Consider the following 24,725-nt stretch of genomic DNA (forward strand, 5'->3'; position numbering starts at 1 on the left):
TTGCTTATTCTATTATAAGCACAACTTTTGTTAAATAAAAGTACGTGCAATAATAAAATAAATATAAAATTTCAACAGCAATTAAATGAAATAGGAATTTCAAAATATTCTCGCTTATCAGTTTTTAAGTTCGCAATATTTTCATTATTTATGATCGTTTTTTACTATATCTAAAGAATATAGCATAAACATTTTAAGTTAATTAAACTATTTTTATCAGAAACCCGTGTTATTTAATAGTTTTTTTATTTATAGATTGAATTCTTTAAAATTTTTAAAGATTATTCCTGATTGAAAGAGCTTTATTTAAATCGTAATCATATTGATTCTAATGCTATAATAATAATAGAAATTTCAAATGAGTTCATGAAAACACATTTAATAATTTTTTTTTTTTTTTAAACACATAATTACATTATAATCTAAAATTTCTAAATAATCATATTCATATATAATGAAAATTTTAAATTATAATTTATTTTAACTCATACTCTGTGTTAAATATTATAATTTAATTGCATTAACACTCAAATATTTAAGAATATTTAAAAAAAAAGCACTCAAAATAATATTTTGCACTCATTTTATTCATTTTCGTCTTACCGTTGTCACTTTTCTTTTTTATTTTGTTTTATTGATGTGCTTATCATTTTTATATTATATTTTTTTTTTTGGTTACTTCTTTTGTTATGTCACATGAGTTAGAAACAGTATGCATTGAAAGAAGTTTTTATGGTGTTGGAAATTGGTGCATTTTCTTACAGAATTTCTACAATCACAAAACATTCATATAAAATCAATCGATAAAAACCATAATTACTTTATTTTCATCATTTTAATATCACATTTTTATTAATTGTACCTTTAATTTTTTCATTACTGAACTTATTTGTTTTAAAATCAAAATTAATTATTTTTTTTTCTTTTATATTTCTAATATTTCTAATTCTATTATTTACTTTTATTTTTTTTTTTCTTTTGCAAAATTGCCTATAACTACTTCAACTACTACTACTATATCACTATTATTTTCGATACTATTACTGCAATTGCATTTAACTTTGAAAAAAAAAACAAATTTAATTAAATTACATAAAACCATGTTCAACAATTACCAATCAATCACATTAAACATTTTGATTCGCCTTCGCACATCATTTTTAAATACAAACAACAAAATATGAAACATTATAAAATTTATGTTTTTGAAAAATTAATTCGTACAATTGTAAAATTTAAAATAAAAAATTAAAAAACCAATCTAAATTGAAAACAAATTTATAAACAAAACAACAACAATCATTACTGCATTAAAATGCACTCGAAATGCACAATATATTTATAAAATAATATTATACATATGTATATGTTTATTCAAATACAATATATTAAAATGTTAATTTATATTATTTTGTAATTATAAATATATTTTATTAAATTTGATATTAAATTTCAACTTTAAAATTAAAATAAAATAAAAAATTATAAATAAAACAATGATACAAAATACAAAACTTAAACAAATTAAAAATAAAATAACAAACAAATTGCAGAGCCAACAGCGTTACCAATATCTGAAAGGTTTAAAATTTTCTCTAATATGTCCCAACAACAAAAATCATATAATCAACATAATTCATCATCATCTTTTAGTTCAAATCATTCAAGTCCAACACGATTTTCAAGTTTAACAAATTTTGTTGATCCAATAGTAAAACGAAATATTGAAAATGAAAATTCTCCAGCTGAAGGAAAAAATTTACAATCCAATAAAAGAATTAAAAAAGATGTTGGTAGATTATCAATTCCGAAATTTTTCAGTGATAACAATAATAATAACACATTTAATAACAAGAAAAATAATGAAGAAAATTGTAGCAGCAATAAAATCACAACTGTAACAACACCAATAACGGCAACACCAAAAACAAAAACAGAAAACATTGATATATCTAGTTTAGCACCAACACGAACAATTGGTAAAATAAAATCACGATTTATTTCATTGGAAAACAATAGAGAATCAAATAATCAAATTAAAATTTTAAATAATCATGATAATAAAATGGATACAATAAATAATAAAACTAAATCAATTAAAACTCAAAATCATTTAGATTCTACAAACACTAAAATTAATAATAAAATACATTTCGAAAATGATGAAGATGAAATTGAAAATCTTAATTCCGATTCTGGTAAAGAAAATAATTGTAATGATACAAATACAGATGACATCAGTAATAATCCAGTTCATATAGCTGAATTACGTAAGAAATTTGCAAAAGTTGTTACAAAAACTAAACAAGTTAATAAAGCTGTTGTTAATATGAAATATTTTGGTGTTTCAAATACAAATAATATGAGTATAAATAAAAATAATTTGAATAAATTTGAAAATGGTAATACAAAATATTTAACAGCAACATCAAAATATTCTAAACAAAATTCAATTGAGCAGAATAAAAATATTGGACCAACATCATTACCAGAATTAATGACATCAACACAACTATCACAAAATGGTATGCTGCTATCACCAATACAATCATCAATTTGTTATAATAATAGTCAAATTCCTGATGTATGTCAAGTTATACAAATGGCAATTTCAACACCAAAAGATGATTTAACATTAAAGAAATATGGTTTTGATAATTCTATTGATTTAACATTAAATTCACCAATATCTGATACAAATTCTAAGATATTATTAAATGAAACTGAAATAAATAATTCTAGTAATTTATATGAAGAAAAATCAAAAATTAATAAAACTATAGATAAAACATTAAAAACATTTAGAACAGCTGTACCAATGACACCAACAACAACAACAACAACAACAACAATAATAAATGATGTAGATGTTATAAAATTATCATCACCGTCATCAGTTCTATCAGGTCAGAGACGTCGACGTGAACTTGCTAGACAAAATCGTTGTATGACTGTTGTTACTACAACAAATTATATTAATGATCTTACAAATAATATAGATGACAGTAATACAAATATCAATGATAATAATAAAATTTTATATAATACCAATAATATTACTAATATTAATGGTATTAAAAATTCAATTAATGAATGCACTAATAAATCTATTTTGAAAAAAATTAAAAAACGTGCCATGACTCTTGATAGTAATACGATATTAAGAAAAAATAATTTTTTTATAGAACGATATGAAGATTTAAATATTACAAAAGAAGATTTATTAAATGCATCAAAAGAATTTGATAAAATATTTGTAGATTTATAAAAACAATTTACTTAAAAACTTTATTCAATTTTCTTTTTTTTTTTTTTGTTTTATTTGTCTTACAAAAAGTATTTCTGGTTTTCTTATTTATATATATATATACATATACAAAATTGATTTTTAATACTATATTCGCAATGATATTTTGCCAAAATTTGACAATCTTGCGTTCTGAAATTCATGTTTATAATAATTTGCTGTCATTAATGACTTATCATTAGATCAATTATTAAATTTCAAAATTTATAAAAACATTTTAAATTTTAATTTCAACAATTAAAAATTTCTTTTATTTTAATTTTTTAACAAATTTTTTACCTAATTTATTATGGTTAATGAATGAAAAATTATTAGAATTTTGCATATTCAATTGAAAATTTTCGTTCATCGAAAATTTCAATATAATTTTACAAAATTTATAAAATAACTTTAGTATTAACAAATTATAATTGATGTATATTAATTCTTATATTGTAAAATTAAGTTCAATGAAAATAAAATAAGATGATTTCGAAAAATGCAAAATTTTGAATAAATGAATATTTTCTAAAATTAATGAGAAGTAGTCAATGTTTAATAAACAACAATTTTTTTATATGATAATTACATACTCTAAGAATTTAAATGATTTTAATTAGAAAACTTAATTCTTTGAACTAAATAAGTTGTTCTCAAAAATTACAACAATATTACTTGCTGAACAACAAATTCAATTGTTAGATCAAATTTTCTTTTTAGTAATATTAAATCTAAAATCGCTTAAAAATCATTGAAAATATAGTATTATTTATCATTTAAAAATTTAATTAATTATTTTTATTAAAAAAAAAAATAATTAAATTATTTCGAAATGCGTATGTATATATAATTATTTAATTATTATATTCTATGTAATTAAAATTTAATTATTGATCATTACAATTAGTAAAAATAATTATATTATAAGAACTTATTAGTTATTAATATTTTTTTTTTATTGGTTGATTAGTTTTATATATATTTAAATTTATCATTTTTGTTTTTTTTTTTCGCCAAACCTTTTGTTATTTAAAAAAAAAATTTATTAAAAAAATATTTCAATATTATAATATGTGTAAAAAAATATAAAATTAAATATAAAAATTTATTAAATTTAATATTCATCAAAAAAATTATGTTCGTGCTTCAATATTGTTTATATTATGTATTCATATTATATATATATATAAATAAAATTAATTATTAACAAAAAAGAAAATATTACATTAGAATTTAAATAGATAAAAAAATAAATTAAAAAACAAAATCAAGAACTCTTTATAGTTCGTTCCAATATTAATTTTAAAATTTTAGAAACGAATTTATAATTAATTAAAAGAATTGCTTAAAAAATATTATAATAAAATAAATTTTGAACACATAAATTAAATTGCATTTAAAAGAAAAGCAAAATTATTTTAAACAAATATTAATAAGCGAAATTAATTCAAATTATTATAATTGATTCAGAATAGAAAAAAAAAAGTAATAAAAAATCATAAATTAATTTAAAAAAAAAAAACAAAAGTATTTAATTTCTTTAAAAAATTTATGTTTGTTTAATTCGTCTCATATTCAATATATGCATTTTTATTGCATTTAAATTTTAATAATCATTTTAATTTGAAATTTAAAAATAATATTATATATCAAAAATAAAATGCTATATTATTTGTGTTGTATTCTTTACAAATATCATTTATTTAATAAAAGTAAAATATTATTAAAAAAAATTAAGTAAAAAGCGATACTTTGGAATTTCAAACGAAACATACGAACGATATACAAACGAAAATTTAAAAAATTGATAAATAATTATGTCAAAGAAAACCTAATTTAATAAAGAAATTAATTTTGACTTTTTCTTCAAAATTAATTTAAATTTATTCAAATGAAATTAAAATATTCTTATAAAACTATATAAAACTGACCTTTTGTTTCGATTGTGTTAAATCCATTCAATTATAATATATTAAAATTAATTAAATTAGAAAAATTACGAAAGAAACGTTTCTAACTTTATTTTATATATTTATTTTAAATAATTTCAAATTTAATATAAAAAATTAACACTACAATTTATATTTAATAAATTGCATCTCTTTAACTATTAATAAATTATTTCGAATGATTTAATTTTTTTTTATTGTTTATCCGTTCATGCGTGTAGTCTACAAATTATTTTTGGCATACTAAATTTTTTTTTTTTTTATATTTTAATCAAAATCCTTCAATTCAAATTTAATCAAACAAAATAAAATTGTAATGATTGCGTCATAATGTCTCGGTTATTTTTAATTTTCCTCTTTTACAACACTTCTAATTAAAATGAATTTTGTAATTTAGACGAATAATTTTTCAGTTAATAAAATACAATTTTACGATCTAAATTAGAAAAAGACATTAAAAATATTTAATTTAAAATTTTAGTAAATTTAATTAAATTTAACACATATTTTGTTTTTTTATTCCTAGTACATTATAAAAAGTGCTTTTCCAATTTATTTATTAAATATATACAGAAAAAATTTTTTAAAACTAAAAATTTTTAAAGTGTACAAAAAAAAAACAAAATTATAATTATTTTCAATTCTTATTACGTAATTAAAATTACTATTGTAATGTAAAAAATAAAAAAAAAAAAATAAATTTTGTAATGATTATGACATTCGTAATGATCAAAAATAGATTTTATCATTATGAAATGAATTTAATAAATAAATTAATTAAATAAATAAAAAATAAAAATTTTCTATAAATTTTAAAAATATTCAATAAAAATTTCAAATATAATGTGAATTTATAAAATAAATATAATATAAAAAAATTACAATTAATCCGATAATTTTTAAAATAAATTATTTAAAACGAAATTTAAAATAAAAAATAAAGTAAATTAAATAAATTATGAAATTAAATTACAAAAATAAAATCAAAATGCATGTTGTTTTATTTCATTAAACTTATTTTATGTTATTATAAATATTTTAACAATTCAAAGAAGAAATTATTTATATATATATATTATAAAATTAATTTATTTTTTATATTCTTTAAATAGCGCTTTTATTTTCATTTTCTGTACATTGTGCTTTTTAAAAATCTTCAAAAAATTTGAAAACTGAGCGTATGATAATTGAAGAAGGCCATCAATTTTATTATTTATAATTAATACTTTACATAATTTTTAATTTTTTTATTTTTATAGAAAAAAAAAATTACTGATTCGCACATTTTTTTCATTATTATTAAATGTTTTTTTTTTTGTTTTATAATAACAGACTTCTTTTTTTATTTTTAAATTTATGTAAATTTCTATTTCTTTCATAAAATTTCAAATAAAAATTTTGTTTGTTTTTATTAACAATCTCTTATTATGTATTAAATGCTTTACGAATTACAAAAAAAAAAATACGAAATGAATTATTTTTCAAATATTTCTTAAGCATTTTATAATTACTTACTAATATTTTAGTACTTAATGTAGAAAAATATTCTTAAATTACATCACTTTCTACATATTACATAAATGTTTTTTTTCAATATTTTATAAAAAAAAATTTTTTATTTTAATTTTCAAAATCTCTTTATGCATGATTAAAATGTGTTTTTTATTTTATAATTTTATATCCACCTACATTATTTTTCAATAAATTAATTTTTAATGTTAATTTATAATTAATTTTCTCTTATTCTAAAGTTTATTTCTAAATTATATTAACAATAACGTAAAAATTGCTGTTTAAAAAATACTTAATTTTAAAGAATCACTGAGAAAAATTTTAGAATTGAAAATATTTAAAATTGAAGAAACTACAAAATGAGAAATGTTGTTAAATATAAAGCTTTTTAATAGTTGCAGTTAATACTTAAGACTTGTTGCAAATCAGAACCCCTAATCTCAAACAAATAAGATGATCACAAATTAATAGTTTTTGATTTGATTTCCTATCGAACTTTACCAAGTATGCGAATAATAAAGGGGATTTTCAAAACTTCAGTTCTAATTTAGATTTTAATATAAAGAAATTAGAAAATCTTCAAATGTAAGTGTACGATTAATTTTTACTAAGATTTGAGTTTAACTGCATGTCTACATTATTGAAAATGTCTATTTTGTGACTTATTAAATTTAGACGAAGCTCCTGTTCATATATTATTGTTATTAAACTTAGCATTTCAAATTGTATCCAATAAATTTAAAATTTGAAACAATCGTTATCAGGTAATTGCAGTATTTGATAACAATGGCTTTTGAATTAGAATATTGAGATGAAGGCTTACTTGAATATTGAGCTTTACTTTTTAAAACAATAACAAATATTATTTATTTGCTTAAAACCATAGGTAGCATATTGATTTGTAATTTTAATTTTTCTCAGTGATAACGCCAACTAATAAGAATAAAAATCATTTTTCGAAAATTCTAAATTTCTTGACATTTAATGTTTAGTAAAACAAAATAAAAAATAAAAAAAAATTTCTAATGATTCCGAATTTTTTAAAGTTCAAAAAAAAAACTATGCATGTAACTTAAAGTTTTTTTCTCTAATGTTTTTTGGAATAAAAAAAAAATACACTGAAAAAAAAAAAACAAAAAAACCACCATAAAAAATTCAATTTCAGATACTCCTAGAATACCATTTACAACTGGATTAATTCATTCACCACCACCTTTACATTCACCGCCTCCAACGACAACAACAACAACAACCAATCTAATTGGTGGTATTGAACCACCTCAACCACAACCACGTAAAAGTATATTAAAATCAAAATCTGGTTCTGTTGGTTTTATGCCATTCGATTTAAATGCTGAATTAAAGAATCGTCTTCGTAAATCAAAACATGCAACTGTATCAAATTTAAGAAAATCAGCATCAACAGCTGAACCATTTCTATTTCAACATCATCAACATTATCAATATAATAAATCACATACACCATCATCATCAAGTGATGACGATGATGATGAAGATGGTGTTGATCCACAAAAAAATTTAGCAAAATTATTACGTAGTGTTTCAAAAGAAAATATGTATAAACAGCAACAACAGTTACAACCACTTCAACATTCACATAGTAATATTTTACAACAACATCATTCACCAAATAATCAATATCAAAATCAACAACAATTTTCAAAAATTGCAATAAAATCTCAATCACCAACTTCATCAACCTCATCAACAACAGCATTAGTAAAACAACAAATGAATAATCAACAGGAATCGGTAAAAGGAACAATAACACCATCATCTTCAACTGAATTATCAGCATCACAATTACAAAATTCATCATCATCATATTCATTACAACATTCTGATACAATGAGTTTAGTTAAAAATCTAAGCGGTTTAGATAGAAGTAATCCAGAGAATGATGCAGCTGTTGTTGCTGCAGCTGCTGCTGCATCAAATACAGATGGTGCAACTGGTTCTGTTACTGCAACATCATCAACATCTGATGGTGAAAGTAGTGGTGGTAGAGAAATTTCATCAATTATTAAAAATAGTGCAGTAGCAAGACGTCGAAAATTAAATGAAGGGTAAGTTTTATTATTATTATTTTTTTTTTGTTTCTCGATTTTGTTTTTCTTGTGTTTATTTTTTTTCTATATTATATATTTTAAATTTAGTACTTTTATATATATATATAAGTATATATTTATGTAAATAAAAATTGAAGAGTGTAAAGCGTTTTATATACAATATAAAAATTACATTAATTAAATTTACCTATACATACAACATTACATTTATAAATTCACAAACATAAACAAACATTTACTTATTACATTTTACAATATATACATATATATATGAATGTAGATAATAAGAATGAAAATTCTAAAATAACGAAAGAATTGTAAATTAAATTATTAATTAATTAATTACTTATATTTAAGTTCAATGTTTGTTCAATGAAAATAACTTATATTTAATAACAATAATGATTGTCATTTCAAATAAAATTTTTATTTAAAATAACATTATTACAAATTATCATTTATGCTTATTGTTTTTTTTTTTCTTAAAAATGAATGCATAACTAATTAAACTAATAAAAATTTTTTGTATTGCATTATGTACTAAAATTAATTAAATTAATTTTTAATAACTAAAATTAATTAAACTAAAAAATATTATGAAAATTACCAAATTTTTGTGTATTAATTGTGTAGTAAGAAAAAAAAATATTAATTATAAAAACGCAAAAATCCAATTTTAAACGCATAATATTTTTAGCTATTTATATAGATTTTTATGCGACAATTATATAAAACTTAAAAATAATTAAAAGGATATTATTTAGTTTAAAATTTATTTAAAAACGAAAATTTTTATTTTCTCAATTTTATACGAAAATTAGAACAAAAATTAATTTTATAATAATCGAAAAATTAAATATAAAAAAAAAATGAGAAAATAAAATAAGAAACAAATTGGAAACTAAAAAACATTTTTAATCCTTTTTATATTTCTATATAATATATTAATGGATTTGTATATTGAGGTTTCGTTAGAAAATTTAATAAATTTTAAATTTAAAACTAAAAAATATATATATATATAAAAATAATTAAATAAAATAAAATCAACTGATGGAATCAAGACTGTTCTTCATTGAAAAAAAAAAAAATTTGAATAATTATTTTTGTTAGCAAATAAAAATTTATTAAATAAAATCTTAACAAAATAAATTAAATAAAATTATGAAAAAGATAAAATATTTGTATTTTAAATTGGAACAATTTTTGTTTTAATTTATTCAATTTATAGTAAAATAATTATTTAAAGCCTTTGCATAAAATTCAATAAAATTAAAATTTTAATTATTAAACGCAAATTTTAGACTCTATATCAAAAAAATAATTAAATAAATAAATGAGCATAAAAATTAATTTTTACTAAACTAGTTTTAAAGCTGACTTTGAGAATATTTCCGAATGATCCTAGTATACATCCCCATATTTTGATAGTCGCATCATTTGATTTGTAATTTTCTGAATAAAATTCATTTTAAAATTGGAAATTCTATATAACTGGAAACCAAAATTCTTTTCAATAATGTGACTAACAGAATATGACTGCAGAAGAAAAGTCAGTTTTGATAAAGTGCGTATGTAGCACCCGAAATATATTAGCAAAAATAAAAAGTATTTTATTTCGAATAAAAGGGAGTTTTCTTTTCATACATCAAAAAAAAAATTACTGACAATCTTTGATAATTCCAAACGGATAGCTCAAAATCAAGTAATATTTTAGCATTTATTATTTTAATCTAAATTATTCTATAATATCCTATTAAAGTTGGCATACTGCAATTGAATGAGATATAGGAAATCGTAAAATTATGTTTAAAAATAAATTATTTTCATTTTCATTTCTCTTAGCTTTTTTTTCCTTGTGTGCCAGAAAACAAAAATTTTTTCAATGATTCAAATTTAAAAATAATTTAAATAGAGTATTTTTAGTGCAAAGGCAAAAATAAAAATAATTATTTGCAATTTGTACCAAAATTGCAATTGAAATTTATGACCAAAAAAAAATAAACAAAAATTGAAAAATTTTAAAAAACATTTTTAAAAAATTTTCAAATTAAAGAATGATTTTAAAATCATTATAAAAATATTATTTATTATTCATTAATAAAATATAACGCTTTAAATTTGAGATTAAAGGAAATAATGAACTTCGAAAATATGAAAAAAATATTAAAATTACAATTAAATAAAATCAGTGACTTTAGTTTATATTACGGTGAACAGTTTATTAAAATAACAATTAAATTTAATGTATTAAAAAAAAAAAAAAAGAAAATAAATTTAGGTTTACAGTGCCTATAATGGTACTAATCGCAATTAAAATATTTAATTTTAATTTAATTTTTAAACGAAAAAATCAAAAATATTATGATAGAATTTAATTTGTAGAATATTCGGTATTTCGGTATTAAATTCATAATTTCTATAATTATATGTAAATAAATACACGTATAATTACTAAATTAAATATTACAATTAAATTTACGAACATTTTAGATCGTATTTCAATTTATATTTTTAATCGGTAATAATTTTTTTTTTTTTTTGTTTTTTTTTGGAAAGTGAAATAAAAATATCGAAAAAAATCGGTTTCATGATTCTAAAATTTATATTCTTAAAATCTACAATTTCTTACACATCTAATAAAAATTAGAATTGTATTTTAAACTATTTGATTATATATGATTGGGCAATTAGTTTATAGCAAATTTTCATTGTTTTAAAATTAAGCCCTATATCGTATGGATACTTGATACTTTATGTCTATATAAAAACATACAAAAAATTCTAAAACTTTGTAAATATTTCACGAGAATCTTAAATATTAAAATTAAAAAAAAATGTTTATTTTTACTATAATTTTTATTCAAGTCATTGCAATATTTTTTAATTGATTTTAAAATATTTGGTAAATTTTAGACTAAACAATGTTATTATGAAAAATTTATCGAATTTCTTAAATTATAAATTCAAAATTTGCAAAATCAAATTCAAATTTAATATAGAAAATAATTTTTCTTTTAAAGAAATACAAAAAAAGTCTTAAATTTATTGAACAAAATTAGTTTAAATCAGTTTTAGACCATGAATTGCCGTGAACATTATTACATTTTTAACTAATTTTTTATTTTTTTTTTTTATTAAATAAAAGAAATCATTGAAAATTATGAGGCTGTTAAAAAAATTATAGTAATAAAATGAAAATCAAAAATAATTTTTTTTCGAAGCCTAATATTATTTCGAAATAAGAAACTTTCAAACAAAAAAAACCAAATAATTAATAACGAAATATTAAAATTAAAATTATTAATAAAGAATGAAAAATTAAGAAAAAACAAAAACTAATAATATCCTTAAAATTTAAAACTAATGTGATTTTTGTTTTTGTAAATTTTTTAAATTTAAATTACCCTTTGATGCTAGCTATAATGTATTCAAAAAAAAAAAACTCTTAACTACGAAAAAAAATTAAAACACAATTTTATGTTTTTAGTTTTATGTATACAAAATGCTTTAAATAAATTATTAAAATTTACATATATAAATAAAATGTTAAAAATTTAAAAACAAAGTCGTTCGATTGAAAATAATCATAGACTCCAAAATGTGGTTCTTAAATTATTTTTTTTTTGGTAATTTATTAAAATTTTAGTTAACACAAAATGCGAAATTAGTTTGCAATTCCTACTTATTAAAATTTTAAATTTATTTTTTCTTATACAAAATATTAGATAGATTATTATTAAATTTTATATTCATAAAATTCATTAAAATTATCATAAAAAAATATAAACTACTAGTAATACCTCTGCATTCCATATATTTATACATTACATATTTTATAGTAAATTAATAAATTAACAATTAATAAAAAAAAATAACCATATGCCTATACCTACATATTATATATCCAAATTGTTATACAAAATTTTTAAGTTATATACTATATAAAAAAACCTTTAAAATTAAAATTATATAAGAAAAAAAAAAGAATTTTCCAAATAACTAAAAAAATTCCTACAGATATTCTGCTTAATAATTTTTAATTTAAAAATTGAATCAAACTCAATATGAATTTTTTTTTAAATTTAATTTAAATTTTTAATTAAAATTTTATTTGTACACAAAATTTCAACAAAAAAATAAGTTCAAATGCAATTTCTACTTTCTTGAAATGTAAATACAGAAACGTTTTAGTAACTAAATTTAAAATGTAAAGTTTTAAACTCAAAAATTCACTCTAAAGCTCTTAATTACTTACATATTAATACTAGCATTCCTTGCATTTTATTAATAGTTTATATAAATTAGCAATATTGATAATATATATAAACTATTATATTTTTATACCCGTACGAACGTATGTTCGAAGGGTATACTAAATTTGCCTTACCGTTTGTAACGCTAAGAAATAACGGTGTTAGATATAGACTCAAGTGTATGTTTTTGATCAGCGTCAAATTCTGAGTTGATTTAGCTTTGTCTGTCCGTCCGTCCGTCCGTTCGTCCGTCCGTCCGTCCGTCCGTCCGTCCGTCCGTCCCAACGATAACTCAAAAACTAATTGAGCTAAGTTCACCAAATTTTCACAAATGATTTATTGTAGTAAGTGCCAGAACCCTATTTAAATTGGACATGATCGGGGTACCGGTTCGGGTAGCTGCCATACAACTTCAAAATTTATTTGGCTATATCTCAGAAACTATAAAAGTTATGGTATTGAAATTTCACACAAACGAATATATTAGTAGGGCCATTATGCCCCATAAAAGTCGTTGAAATTACTTGGCTCCTTCTGGTACCTGCCATACAACTTCAAAAGTTATTTGACTATATTTCAGAAACTATTAAAGCTATGGTATTGAAATTTCACACAAACGAATATATTAGTAGGGCCAATGTGTTTCATAAAAGTCGTTGAAATTACTTGGCTCCTTCTGGTACCTGCCATACAACTTCAAAAGTTATTTGACTATATCTCAGAAACTATAAAAGCTGTGATATTGAGATTTCACACAAGTGAGTATATTAGTAGGGCCGATGTGCTTGATAAAATTCGCTAAAATTTCTTGGCTCTTTCATACAAGATCAATGGTAGTTTGGCACAACCAGTATTTTGAATAACACATAGTACTGAAATTTTGCATAAATTAATATGGTAATACGGCAACTTAAAGTCATAGTCTGCCCCATAGTTAGTTATGGCACATTAGTTATTCGCACATAGGATAACAAATTCGTACGGGTATCACAGAGTTGACAAGGTCAACTCTATTTTTTTCTCGTTAAATTATATTATTAAATTATCAGTAATTATGTTTATATTATATTAAAATTTTAATAAAGTTTATAATATTCAGGAAGCAATTTTAAATTATTTTAGAAAATCAAATTTCAAAAATGGGTTCTTTTAATTTTTTAATCACATAATTGTTCATAAACAGATAATATAAAAAATAATTACACATATATATGAAATAAATATACGCATATTATATAATAATAGAATATTGAATCTATTTTTAAAAGTACATAACATTTATATTCTTCAAGACTTAATTCATTAGAAATAATGGCATATTATTCAAAAAATATTAGCATTCATAATACGAAAATTACAAAATTCAATTTTATTTCTCAAAACTAGCACGTTTTTGAATAATATTTTATCAGTTCAAGCGATTCATCTTGGAGATTATACCTGATTTAAAATAGATTTTATTCTTTTTATGATTTAAAAGTTCCTTTTAGTGTATGATTCTCGTAAAATTTAGTGTTTTTGCTTATAATATTATAATGATTCTCAAAAAATATAATCTACATACTTAAATTATTATAATAAAATTTGATTTTGTTTTGTATATAGAGTTAAAATTTATTATAAAAATTTAGAATAAAATTTATATATATGTATAATTATTAAATTTCTTTATTTTTATAAATTTTATTTAATTTAATAAAGAAAAGAATTAGTTTCATAGAAAACAAAAACAAATCCCTTGTTTTATCGTAACGAAGATCGAATTTTTAACAGAACAAAAAAAAAATCATTTATTATACAACACACATAAAACCCATCATATATAATAAAAAATATAAATTTACATAATTTATATACTAATTTATATTAATTTATTTTATTAAGGAGCATATACATTAAAATTATATAATCTAATTATGCTTTATATATTTGAGTTTTATTTTTGTGTATATAATATTAATATTTAATAAATATTTAATCTCATAAAATTTAAAAACAATTTTTTTTTTTCTAAATTTAAAAATATTTTTTACGTGAATTAATAATGTTTCATGAACATATATAATTATAATAAATATTTTATGTACCTATGTATATTTAAATTTAATTATATAAAAAAGAAAATAAAGAATTAATTTTAAAAAACAACATTTGTTTTTAGACGCATTAATGAGAAATTGCATCCAAAGTAAAATTATTATAAAAATAACTACATAATATAAATTACAACAAAAATTGTTAAAAATGTGTTTAATTTAGAGATAACAAGTAATATCATTAGTATGTACAACATTTATAAACTGGACACTTTTGAAAATGTATCTTCCTTTTAAAATCATCTCTTGATGAATTGTTTTGTAATCTTTTAAACCTAAAAGAAAAATTTAATTAATATTATTGATAATAATAATAAAATAGGAAAAAAGATTTCTAATAAAATAATTAATTTAGTTTTCACTTTCTGTTTATTCACAATACTTCTCAATCAACTTTTGGTTGGGAAAGCTATGGCAGAGAATTCTGGTTTAACCAACTTGGATTTATAATTCTATGAATCCGGGTCCTATAAATAAAAAAACGTAATTTTATTGTTTAATATAAAATCCTATTTAATTATCTAAGATTAAAAATATTTTCTTGTAAATGATTTGATTGAAAAATTTTAAAATTTCTAAAATTATTTTTAATAACTTTTACAGTTCTTGAGGTTCTCTCTGTTCAACTAAAAAATTACCATTCTGAACATAAATTTTTGAATTAAATTTTAAAAATATACTTACTATATTATCAGAGAATTCCGGAAGAATTGTACATTTAATCAATATCAAATAAAAATTATATTATATAGATTTAGTCACAAAAATGCTGCCAAAATAATTATAGTCACAAAAAAAAAGCAAACATAAAACAAAATAATCTATTATTTTCCTAATAATTTTAAAAATAGTTTTTGTATTTTTAGCAAAATTAAAAGCTTTAAAATGAAATTAGATAAAAGAAACAATTAGATTTTTGTAATAATATGCCGAATAAATTTATTAAAGCGTTAAACTTATATATTGAAATGAAATATTTATTCATAACCATTAGCCGTTTGGTTAATTTAATAATGAATATTATGAAAATTATTAAAAACTATTTTATGCATTACATACAGAATATTGTAAAATTAAAACTATTTTTGCTTAGTAATTAATAAAATTTAAATGTGAGTAAATGAAATTTTTTTAAGATCAAAATTAAATTTTAATTTTACAATCTACACACTTATTAAAATAAAATATAAAATGAGATATTTGTTTTTGGATGCAATTTCTTGTTGCGCTTTGAAAAAATTAATTATATATTTAATTTAATTGGTTATAAAAACAGAAATTATATATAAAAGAAAAATCTATAATATGATAATTAAATATCTATAATCGTATTTGTATTTGATATAAGAACAAAACTATAAAATTAATTAAATAATTACAAAAATATTATGTATGAATAATAAGCATTTTCTTTTGTAATATTAGAAAATTTTGCAAAGAATGCTGCTATCAAAATTAACTTTAAATTGGAAATTTATATATTTTTTTTATTAATTAACATATCTTCAACTTTATATTATATTTTACATGAATGTTATAAAACATTAATCATAAAATTAAATCAGCTGTACCTATTTACTATGAGCAAGCTTTGCATACAGTTTGTCTTTAATATGGCTACTTATGCTATCAGTAACTAATATTTAATAAAATATTTTATTTTGAATACTATAAATTGCCAATTTTGGTAATAATCATTATTATAATAATAGAAGTATAACAATGATTTTAAACAATCATTTTAGAAACCGAAATAATAGTTAATTGTAAATAGCACATGAGACGAATGAAATTTTTGATTGCTAAACCTAAAAATGCGATACAAATAACATTTTTTTTTTTAAATTGTTAATAAAATTAGTTAACAATTAACTTAAATTCAGCTCTTTTTTTGTTTTATAATAGTTTGTGTGCATATTTGTTTTGTTTTTTCTTTAATATTATATAATATTTTAATTATAGTAAAGAAATAATATGTAAATACAAAAATATAATAATCAAGATGAAGTATTTTTGTTTTTTAATAAAATGGCATTTAATTTTTTAACAAAAAAAAAAGAATATCAAAAAGAAAAAGCATATTTTATTAAGTGTTTTATTTACCTTTTGAATGTTGACTGTATTTTATTCCTTTATCCTTTTGATTTAATAAAATTCTACATTTTCTTATAATAAATTTGCTTGAATTAATCCAGTCTCTATAATTGAATTTCAACTAACTTCATTAATTTTTTCTTAATTCTTCCAACAAATTCTTGTTTGTGCATAAAAATTTTGCCTGAAATTATGCTTCTGTACTAAAATATTAAAATTTTAATTATTTTTTATTCGATTTAAAGTTTTTAAAATGTTACTTCCAAGTGTAAAGAACGTTTTTTCGAACCATGTAGAATTTTTAATGGTCAAAATCTAATTTCGATGTGTAAAGAAGGTTTTTTGGTATGATGTAACCATTCTAGTCACTTCAATTTGTGAGGTGACAAACTAAGTCAATATTTCTTGTTTATTAAATGATATGTTGAGCAAAACTAATATCCAATTTGCAAAATAATTAATAATCTTATTTGAAAAATGGTACGTTCAACTAAAAACGTGTTCCTAAAAAATAAGTGAAAAAGTTAGATACAGAAAAAATGTAAGAATATCAACTTTGTCTTAAAACTTTGATATACGTACATACATACATACCTAGATCTGTTACATTAGAATACAAGTTTTACATGCAGACAAAAATATGTGGACCCGGTAGTACACTGCTATTTTTCAGCTTTCTCATCTCCTAGTGGTTTTCCCTTACATAACAACTGTTTAGTGTCTTCGTGGTTCCTGAAATTTACCCCAAACTGATTTCTTATTTACCAGTGAATTGGTACTATGGTAAAACGAGAAAAATGGAAAACAACATCACTGTAAGAATTGAAGTATAATATTGATGCCACATTAATTTACGAATAAACTGGTTTTAAACTTTAAAATTATTTACCATAGAATCAGAGCTTAATTTTTATTTGAAACATAAAATATGAAATTTTCAAAATTTGAATTAACGTTTTGCAGTACGTACCTTGACATAAGAAAAATATCAAGGTCTGGATCCTCCTTTTTTGTGAATGTGTATTTTAAAACCGTGAATGGATTTACAGCAAAATGGCTTTTCTGAATTACATATATTCTGCTTTATTTTTAAAAAAGATACTTTTCGTATATTTTTTTCCAGTTTTCTATTAAAAAAATTTACTAAAGCTTGCTAAAACCTAACTGTTTTTATATTAAATTAAATTTAAAGTTTTCTGAACAGTATAACAATCATTTCTGTCAGCCGTGGTACATACTTAACTCTTTAAAACTAAAATGACACAATATCGACACATTAGACATTTTGTTACTGCTGCAGTCATTTTTTTTTTTTTTGGATAAATAACAGAACAGTAAATGAAAATGAAAAGGAATCGAGAACAGTGAATTAAAATAACCGTTTTCTTAAAACGAATAAAAACGAATATACCTATTAAATTTCGTTTCATTTCAAATCGGTAAAAAATTTTAATTCTATTTTAAATCGGTAAAAAAAACAGTGCTACCAATATTGAAAATTATAATTATGTGCTGCCATATTTTCCTCAATTCTACTGAATATTTGAAAAACTGTCATGAAGTGCTGTCGTTAATACAAAAATTAATTGACATAATTTGTAAACTGTCAGATTTTAAAACAGTACAGAACAAAATGCGTATTAAAAAGAGAAAACAAAATCAAAAAGAAAACAGAGAGTTTTACAACTTTGCTAAGCAAGACATTTAAGCCAAACAAAACATTTTAAATTTAAAATCAAAGTCAAATCCAAAAAAGGAAAAACAAAAATTGACTTTTGTCATATTATTATAATTTTATTTTGATTTCTATATTCCTTCCTTCTCTCTCTAATTTACTAAAATTTTTAAAATGATTTTTATTATTTATGTTTTCTTTACTCTCCTCTTTGATATTTATTTTCTTTTTTCTCGCAATTTTTTCTAAAAAAATCTTATCCTCTCTTTTTTATTTTACAGCAGAATTTTTATTTAATTTTTATTTAGTCTCAGTTTGTCTGTAAAGCTTGTTTGAGAAGGTGATAGTTTAGCGCAAATTTTCTTTATTGGTGCGTGTTTATTTACATTTAGATTTGAAATAAACCAGTCAGCGGTTTTTTTTTTTTTTGGTATTGTTTGTCGGTAGCATTAAATAAATACGGATTTCAAATATAAATGATAATTTTAATAATTGAAAAAATTGTGAATGATTGAATTATTTGCTTGTTTTTGAAAAAAATTTCTTATTCATTTTAAAATTATCTAATATTTACATAATAAATTGTAAATGCTTTAAAATATTGAAATTTTTGTGAAAACCCAAGCATTGTGCCAGTGAATACAATAAATATTTCTAAGAAAATATTTTCTATATAGCTACATACATACATACATATGTGTATAATATAAATATTGTGCTAAATCAAAATATTTCTATTAAAAAATTAATTTTGTTTCCTATATAAATAGTGTTTCAATAATATTAAAAGAATTTATTCATTTTAAAAATTACAATCAGTTTCAAGGATTGAAGGTAAATTTATTCTTATAATTAATTTAAAATTATCAGAATATTCTGTTTCTAGGTTATTTCATTAATATTGCTTACTAATAAAAAATAAAGAGAATGCGATCAAAAAAGAATTCTAGTCTTAACATCTGCCAGTCTTTAAGTACTTGTGGCAATTCTAGAGTAAAGGGCCATTGACATAACACAGTGATATTGTTTATTAGTTACCTACAATAGATATTATGTAGTTACCTACCTATCTACCTACATACATACCCTATTTATTTAATATTAAAATAATAATAAATAGGGTGCATATTATATTTTAAAATTGTTGTTATTCAAAGTTGCGTAGGTAGGTACTTTAAGTATACATTAGTAAGTGATGAACAGTGAGCACTACAATTTCAAATGAATAAAACTAAGTAGGTACTTAATCTTCCTTCTTTTTACTATTGATTAAGTTGATGTGCGATTCTAAATTTTTAAGTTTAGAATTGTAATGTTTCAACAATTATAAGGTTCCGTCGTAATTATATTGAGATTTTACAATACTTACTCATTTCTTTAGTTTCTTAGACAGGCACTTAACAGCGTAATATGTTATGAGTCGAGAGAGCGAGAGAGCATTTAAAAAACAAGAAAATATTGTTATTAGCCTTAATATAATTTTTTTTTAAATAGGCACAGCTACCTATGTACTTATTTTATTTTTCGCAATGAAATAAATTCACCCTAAGTAATATACGTATTTTTGTATGAAACGAAGCAAGCCAAGTTTACGTTTTCCATTTAGATAATTTTTTTTTTTAAAAATTACTTGCTATAATTATGCCTGATAAAATTATCAAGATAAAATTTAATTGATAACAGTTGATATTTAGATATAATAGTTAACAGGGTGTTAAATTAAGGAGAAACAAATTTTTTTTATAAATAAAATATGTATATCCAATTTTTATTGCTCATTTTGTTTAGATATTAAGTAGATCGTAAAATTCTATTATATGACTATACTTATATTATCAAAGATTAATTTTATTAGTTTTCGAATTAATTATGATAAGAATTGTTGTTTTAACAATTATGGTATCTAACTGATGTATATATATATATATACATATATAAAATTTCGATAAATAATATACTTACATACGGTAGATATACTAATATTATTTAATCTCAAGTAAAAATGTAAATATAACTAATAGACTACCTACACAATTTTTCAGTAATTTTAATAATAGGTAAATATCCAAGGGTCAAGATTCTAGAGTCTATCAAAATTGAATAAAATAGAGATTTTCAGTAATTGCTTCTATATTCATAGTATTTAATAATATTATTTGTAATTATGTAGCTTTTACTCAATTTATAGCTGGTAGGTACCTACCTAAGTACTTATAGGAGTCAAATCAAATTAATATGCAATGCAAATATAAGTAGGAAGGCTACACCAATAATTAGAACTTTACTTACAATACATACTTAAATTGCACATATAAATTCAAATTTATAATTTCTCAATTTAATTATATCTTCCGCATTTTAAAAATTTATTGCAATATTTTTTAAATTTTATATTTATAAATTAATCACCTGCTGTTTTTGATTCAACATTTTTTTTTTTTTGTTTTAAGTTTCTTAATAAATTTAATAAAGCAAAAAACGAAAACAGTTGATTATGCGATTAATTATAACAACATTCCTTTGATGGAAATTCCTTTGAGAAAATATTGTACAAGTATATTAGTATATTAAGTATATATACATATATATACATATATTATATGTATGTACATATATTAATTTAAGTATATTAATGAACCAGCTCAAAAAAAAAAAAGAAAAAGCTAAAATTCCTTTCGAATTCCTTTCCATTAACAGAATCAGAAAGAAAAAAAATAACACATATTGTACAATAAGATGAATTTAATAAACTTGAAACTTTAATAAATCATATTTTCTTATAATATGTGAAGTGTGTGTGTGTGCGTATTTGTTTATGATATTAAATATTAAAAATTTATTCCTGGAAATATAAGTGTTTTGTAACTCATACTGTTAGATACTTGTTAATAGTAGAAGAAATTGTGAATCATTTACTCAATGTCATTTTAAATTTCGGAGGAATGACAACGTAATTGACAATGTGAATAACCTGGAGTTGAAAAACAAAAATGCATTTAGAAGAACTTCGACTTAAAAAAAAATATGATTTCTTACCGAGTTTTCAGATTTTTTAATCCAATTTCCTTATATGCAATTAAGAACAATCAAAGATGTTATTTGTCATCAAATGCATTTGACAAATTTTCATGAAAATTAAAAACAAATTTCAACTGGATCTACTAAAATTATTCAAATTATTCACATTTCACTTCCAATTTCTTCCATCAACCAATTTTAAACTAGTTATTCAAAAATTTATAAATTTTTAAGAAGTTGATCCAAAAACTTGATTATTTATCTTTAATCTTTTTAAAATTGTAACATTAAAATCTGATCGATTATTCATTATCACTGATCATATTTTATGTTATGTCATTGTATTACATAATTTTGACTCTTTACGCACACCAACATACATATAGAGCTGAGCTACGTATAAAATTTTCATAAATTTTAATGTGTTTATTATATTTTGAGTCCAATATCAACTTGAAATAATTTTTGTTCGCCTCTTTATAAATTTACACACTCTTATTCATACATTTACATATCATATGTGAACCTGATTAAAATGAGTAGATTTTAAAGAGGAAAACCAAATGTTTATAATTTATTGAACCCATAGAGTACCAAAAAAAAAAAATCTAGTTCTGTTTAAAATATTAAATTGAAAATATTATGATTGAGAAAATGGAACTTGAATAATTTTGAAAATTGAATTGATTGATTGTTTTTATTTTGACATTTCGATAATGAAATTTTAGTTTTAGATAAAATGACACACCTTTGTTGCATTTTACATTTTTCCACCCCTGGTTTCTTGAAACTTATGCGTTATAAATGTGAAATGAGTGTACAGAAAGGAACTCAAATATGGATAGTGAAATTTTTTCATATTGATGATTTGGAATTGGGTACACTTAATCAAAATTTATTGGTTAGGTTCTGCCTTTTGCCATTTTTATTTGAAAACCACAAATTTAGTTCAAAAAATTCGATTTCATTGAAATTGTCAATTTGTAAAATTCTAAAATTGTTTTCTTTTCTAATACATATTAAATTTATTTTGAAATTTAAACAATAATTTCAAGGTAGGGTGTCAGAAAATGTTGATTTTTAAAAAAAAAAAATTTAACCAAATATAAAGTAAATGTTGCACTAAAACAAGAATCTCTAGGAATCAGAGTAATCGAAAAGAACGCACGTCTATGTACAATTGTAGAATATTTAAAAATCTACTACATATAAGCAATTTTTTTGCCATTTAAAATAAGTAGAAAAATAATTTTACTAAATATGGAATTCAATTTTATGATGACGCTTTTTTTTGTTTTCATAATTTTTTTTTTTTTAAATACTTATTTACTTAATAAGTATATTTTTGAACTTAACTGGGAATTCAGAAAATTTTCTAAGATAAAAACACAAAATGTCTTCTTTCTATCTGTATCTTTTTAGTTTTTTTTTTTACGAGAAAATAAAATTAAACAAAGTTATCAACAGAATGATGTTTGATTATGAACGTAATAATAATGATAAATGACTCAGGTTAAATGTAAAGTATGAAATCTGTATTGTGATTATTAAAATTTAGAACTTAGAAAAATACTTGTCTTAATTTATGAATTAGAACTGTAATTGAAATCGTCTCGTAAAGGTTTGAGTCAATAATAATTTAATCTCCGTTATATTCATTATAATTGCTTTGGTGCTGTGAACACACGCATTAAGTGATTTAATTCAATACACTCACTCAACATTGAGTTGTAATTAAATACAACTATAATAATTATAATTAGTGTTAAAGACACGTAAATTTCATTCTTATTATTGAAAATTTTAATATTATGTATATTAAAGAAAATTAATTACATAATAGGTAAAAATTTTTTTTCATATATAACATGAAATTTTTCTTAAGTTAAACAAAATTTTTACAATACAAATTATATAATTTACTTATACATACCGTAAATTAATTTTAAAACTTGTAAACGTCCATGATAAGTGCAAATTACAATCATTATGATTCAATAACTGAGTACTTTTTCATGTATCGTGATTTGTAACTAAATATTATACTTATAATTATGTAATTATTAATTAATACTTATATAAATAATATTTTTTTAAGTAATTAATGTTAAGCATGCTTAACAGTTGATATCAGCATTCGGCTTAAGTGTATATGTTCAAAGTGAAAAACAATAATTAATTCCGGAGGTATACAAGAATATTTTCCTGTTATTGAATTTTTGAAATAATTTAATTATAATTTTTTATCGTAATTAATTAAGTAATTATTACCTGCATAATTAGCCTGATAATATAATTAAATTAACCTTAGTATGCAATATTTTGCAGTGCAATATCCTAAAACTGCATGTAAATTAAGAAAATTATTGTAATTTTAACATAAAAATAATTTTTTCTTCAAAAATGTTAAAAAAAATTCAATTTTAATTAAACATTGATTCAACAAGCAGGCAAACATATCGTCTGACATTATTTGTGGATTTTGCTTATTTCGATGTAAGTTTGTTGGATCTGTCAACGTTCATTGAAAAAAATTTGCGAACTGTTTGATTAAGTAATTGTATGCGATCATACAGTTGCATGTCTCCGATCTTGAATATAAATCCATGGAATACAAATAAGCAATGAAACAGTGGCAAAACTAAAAGTTGCATGTCTGTCTGAACCCTAACTGCTACAACCGTTTTTAGTTTTGCTATTCACATTGCTTTATTTAAGTTTCAATTATAGTTTTAATAAAAAGTTATAA

General features: G+C 20.5%; 1 protein-coding gene across 1 annotated transcript in view; it reads left to right on the plus strand.

Moving 5' to 3' along the window:
• LOC129612506 (probable serine/threonine-protein kinase DDB_G0282963) overlaps positions 1-24,725 on the plus strand; it is a 74,483-nt gene that overhangs the window by 27,162 nt on the left and 22,596 nt on the right. Inside the window, exon 10 of the mRNA XM_055526149.1 lies at positions 7,913-8,834. Coding sequence (XP_055382124.1) covers positions 7,913-8,834 — 922 coding nt within the window. The remainder of the gene's footprint in view (positions 1-7,912; positions 8,835-24,725) is intronic.

This window comes from Condylostylus longicornis, unplaced genomic scaffold, assembly GCF_029603195.1.
Source record: "Condylostylus longicornis isolate FDR11 unplaced genomic scaffold, ASM2960319v2 ptg000074l, whole genome shotgun sequence".
Lineage (NCBI taxonomy): Eukaryota > Metazoa > Arthropoda > Insecta > Diptera > Dolichopodidae > Condylostylus > Condylostylus longicornis.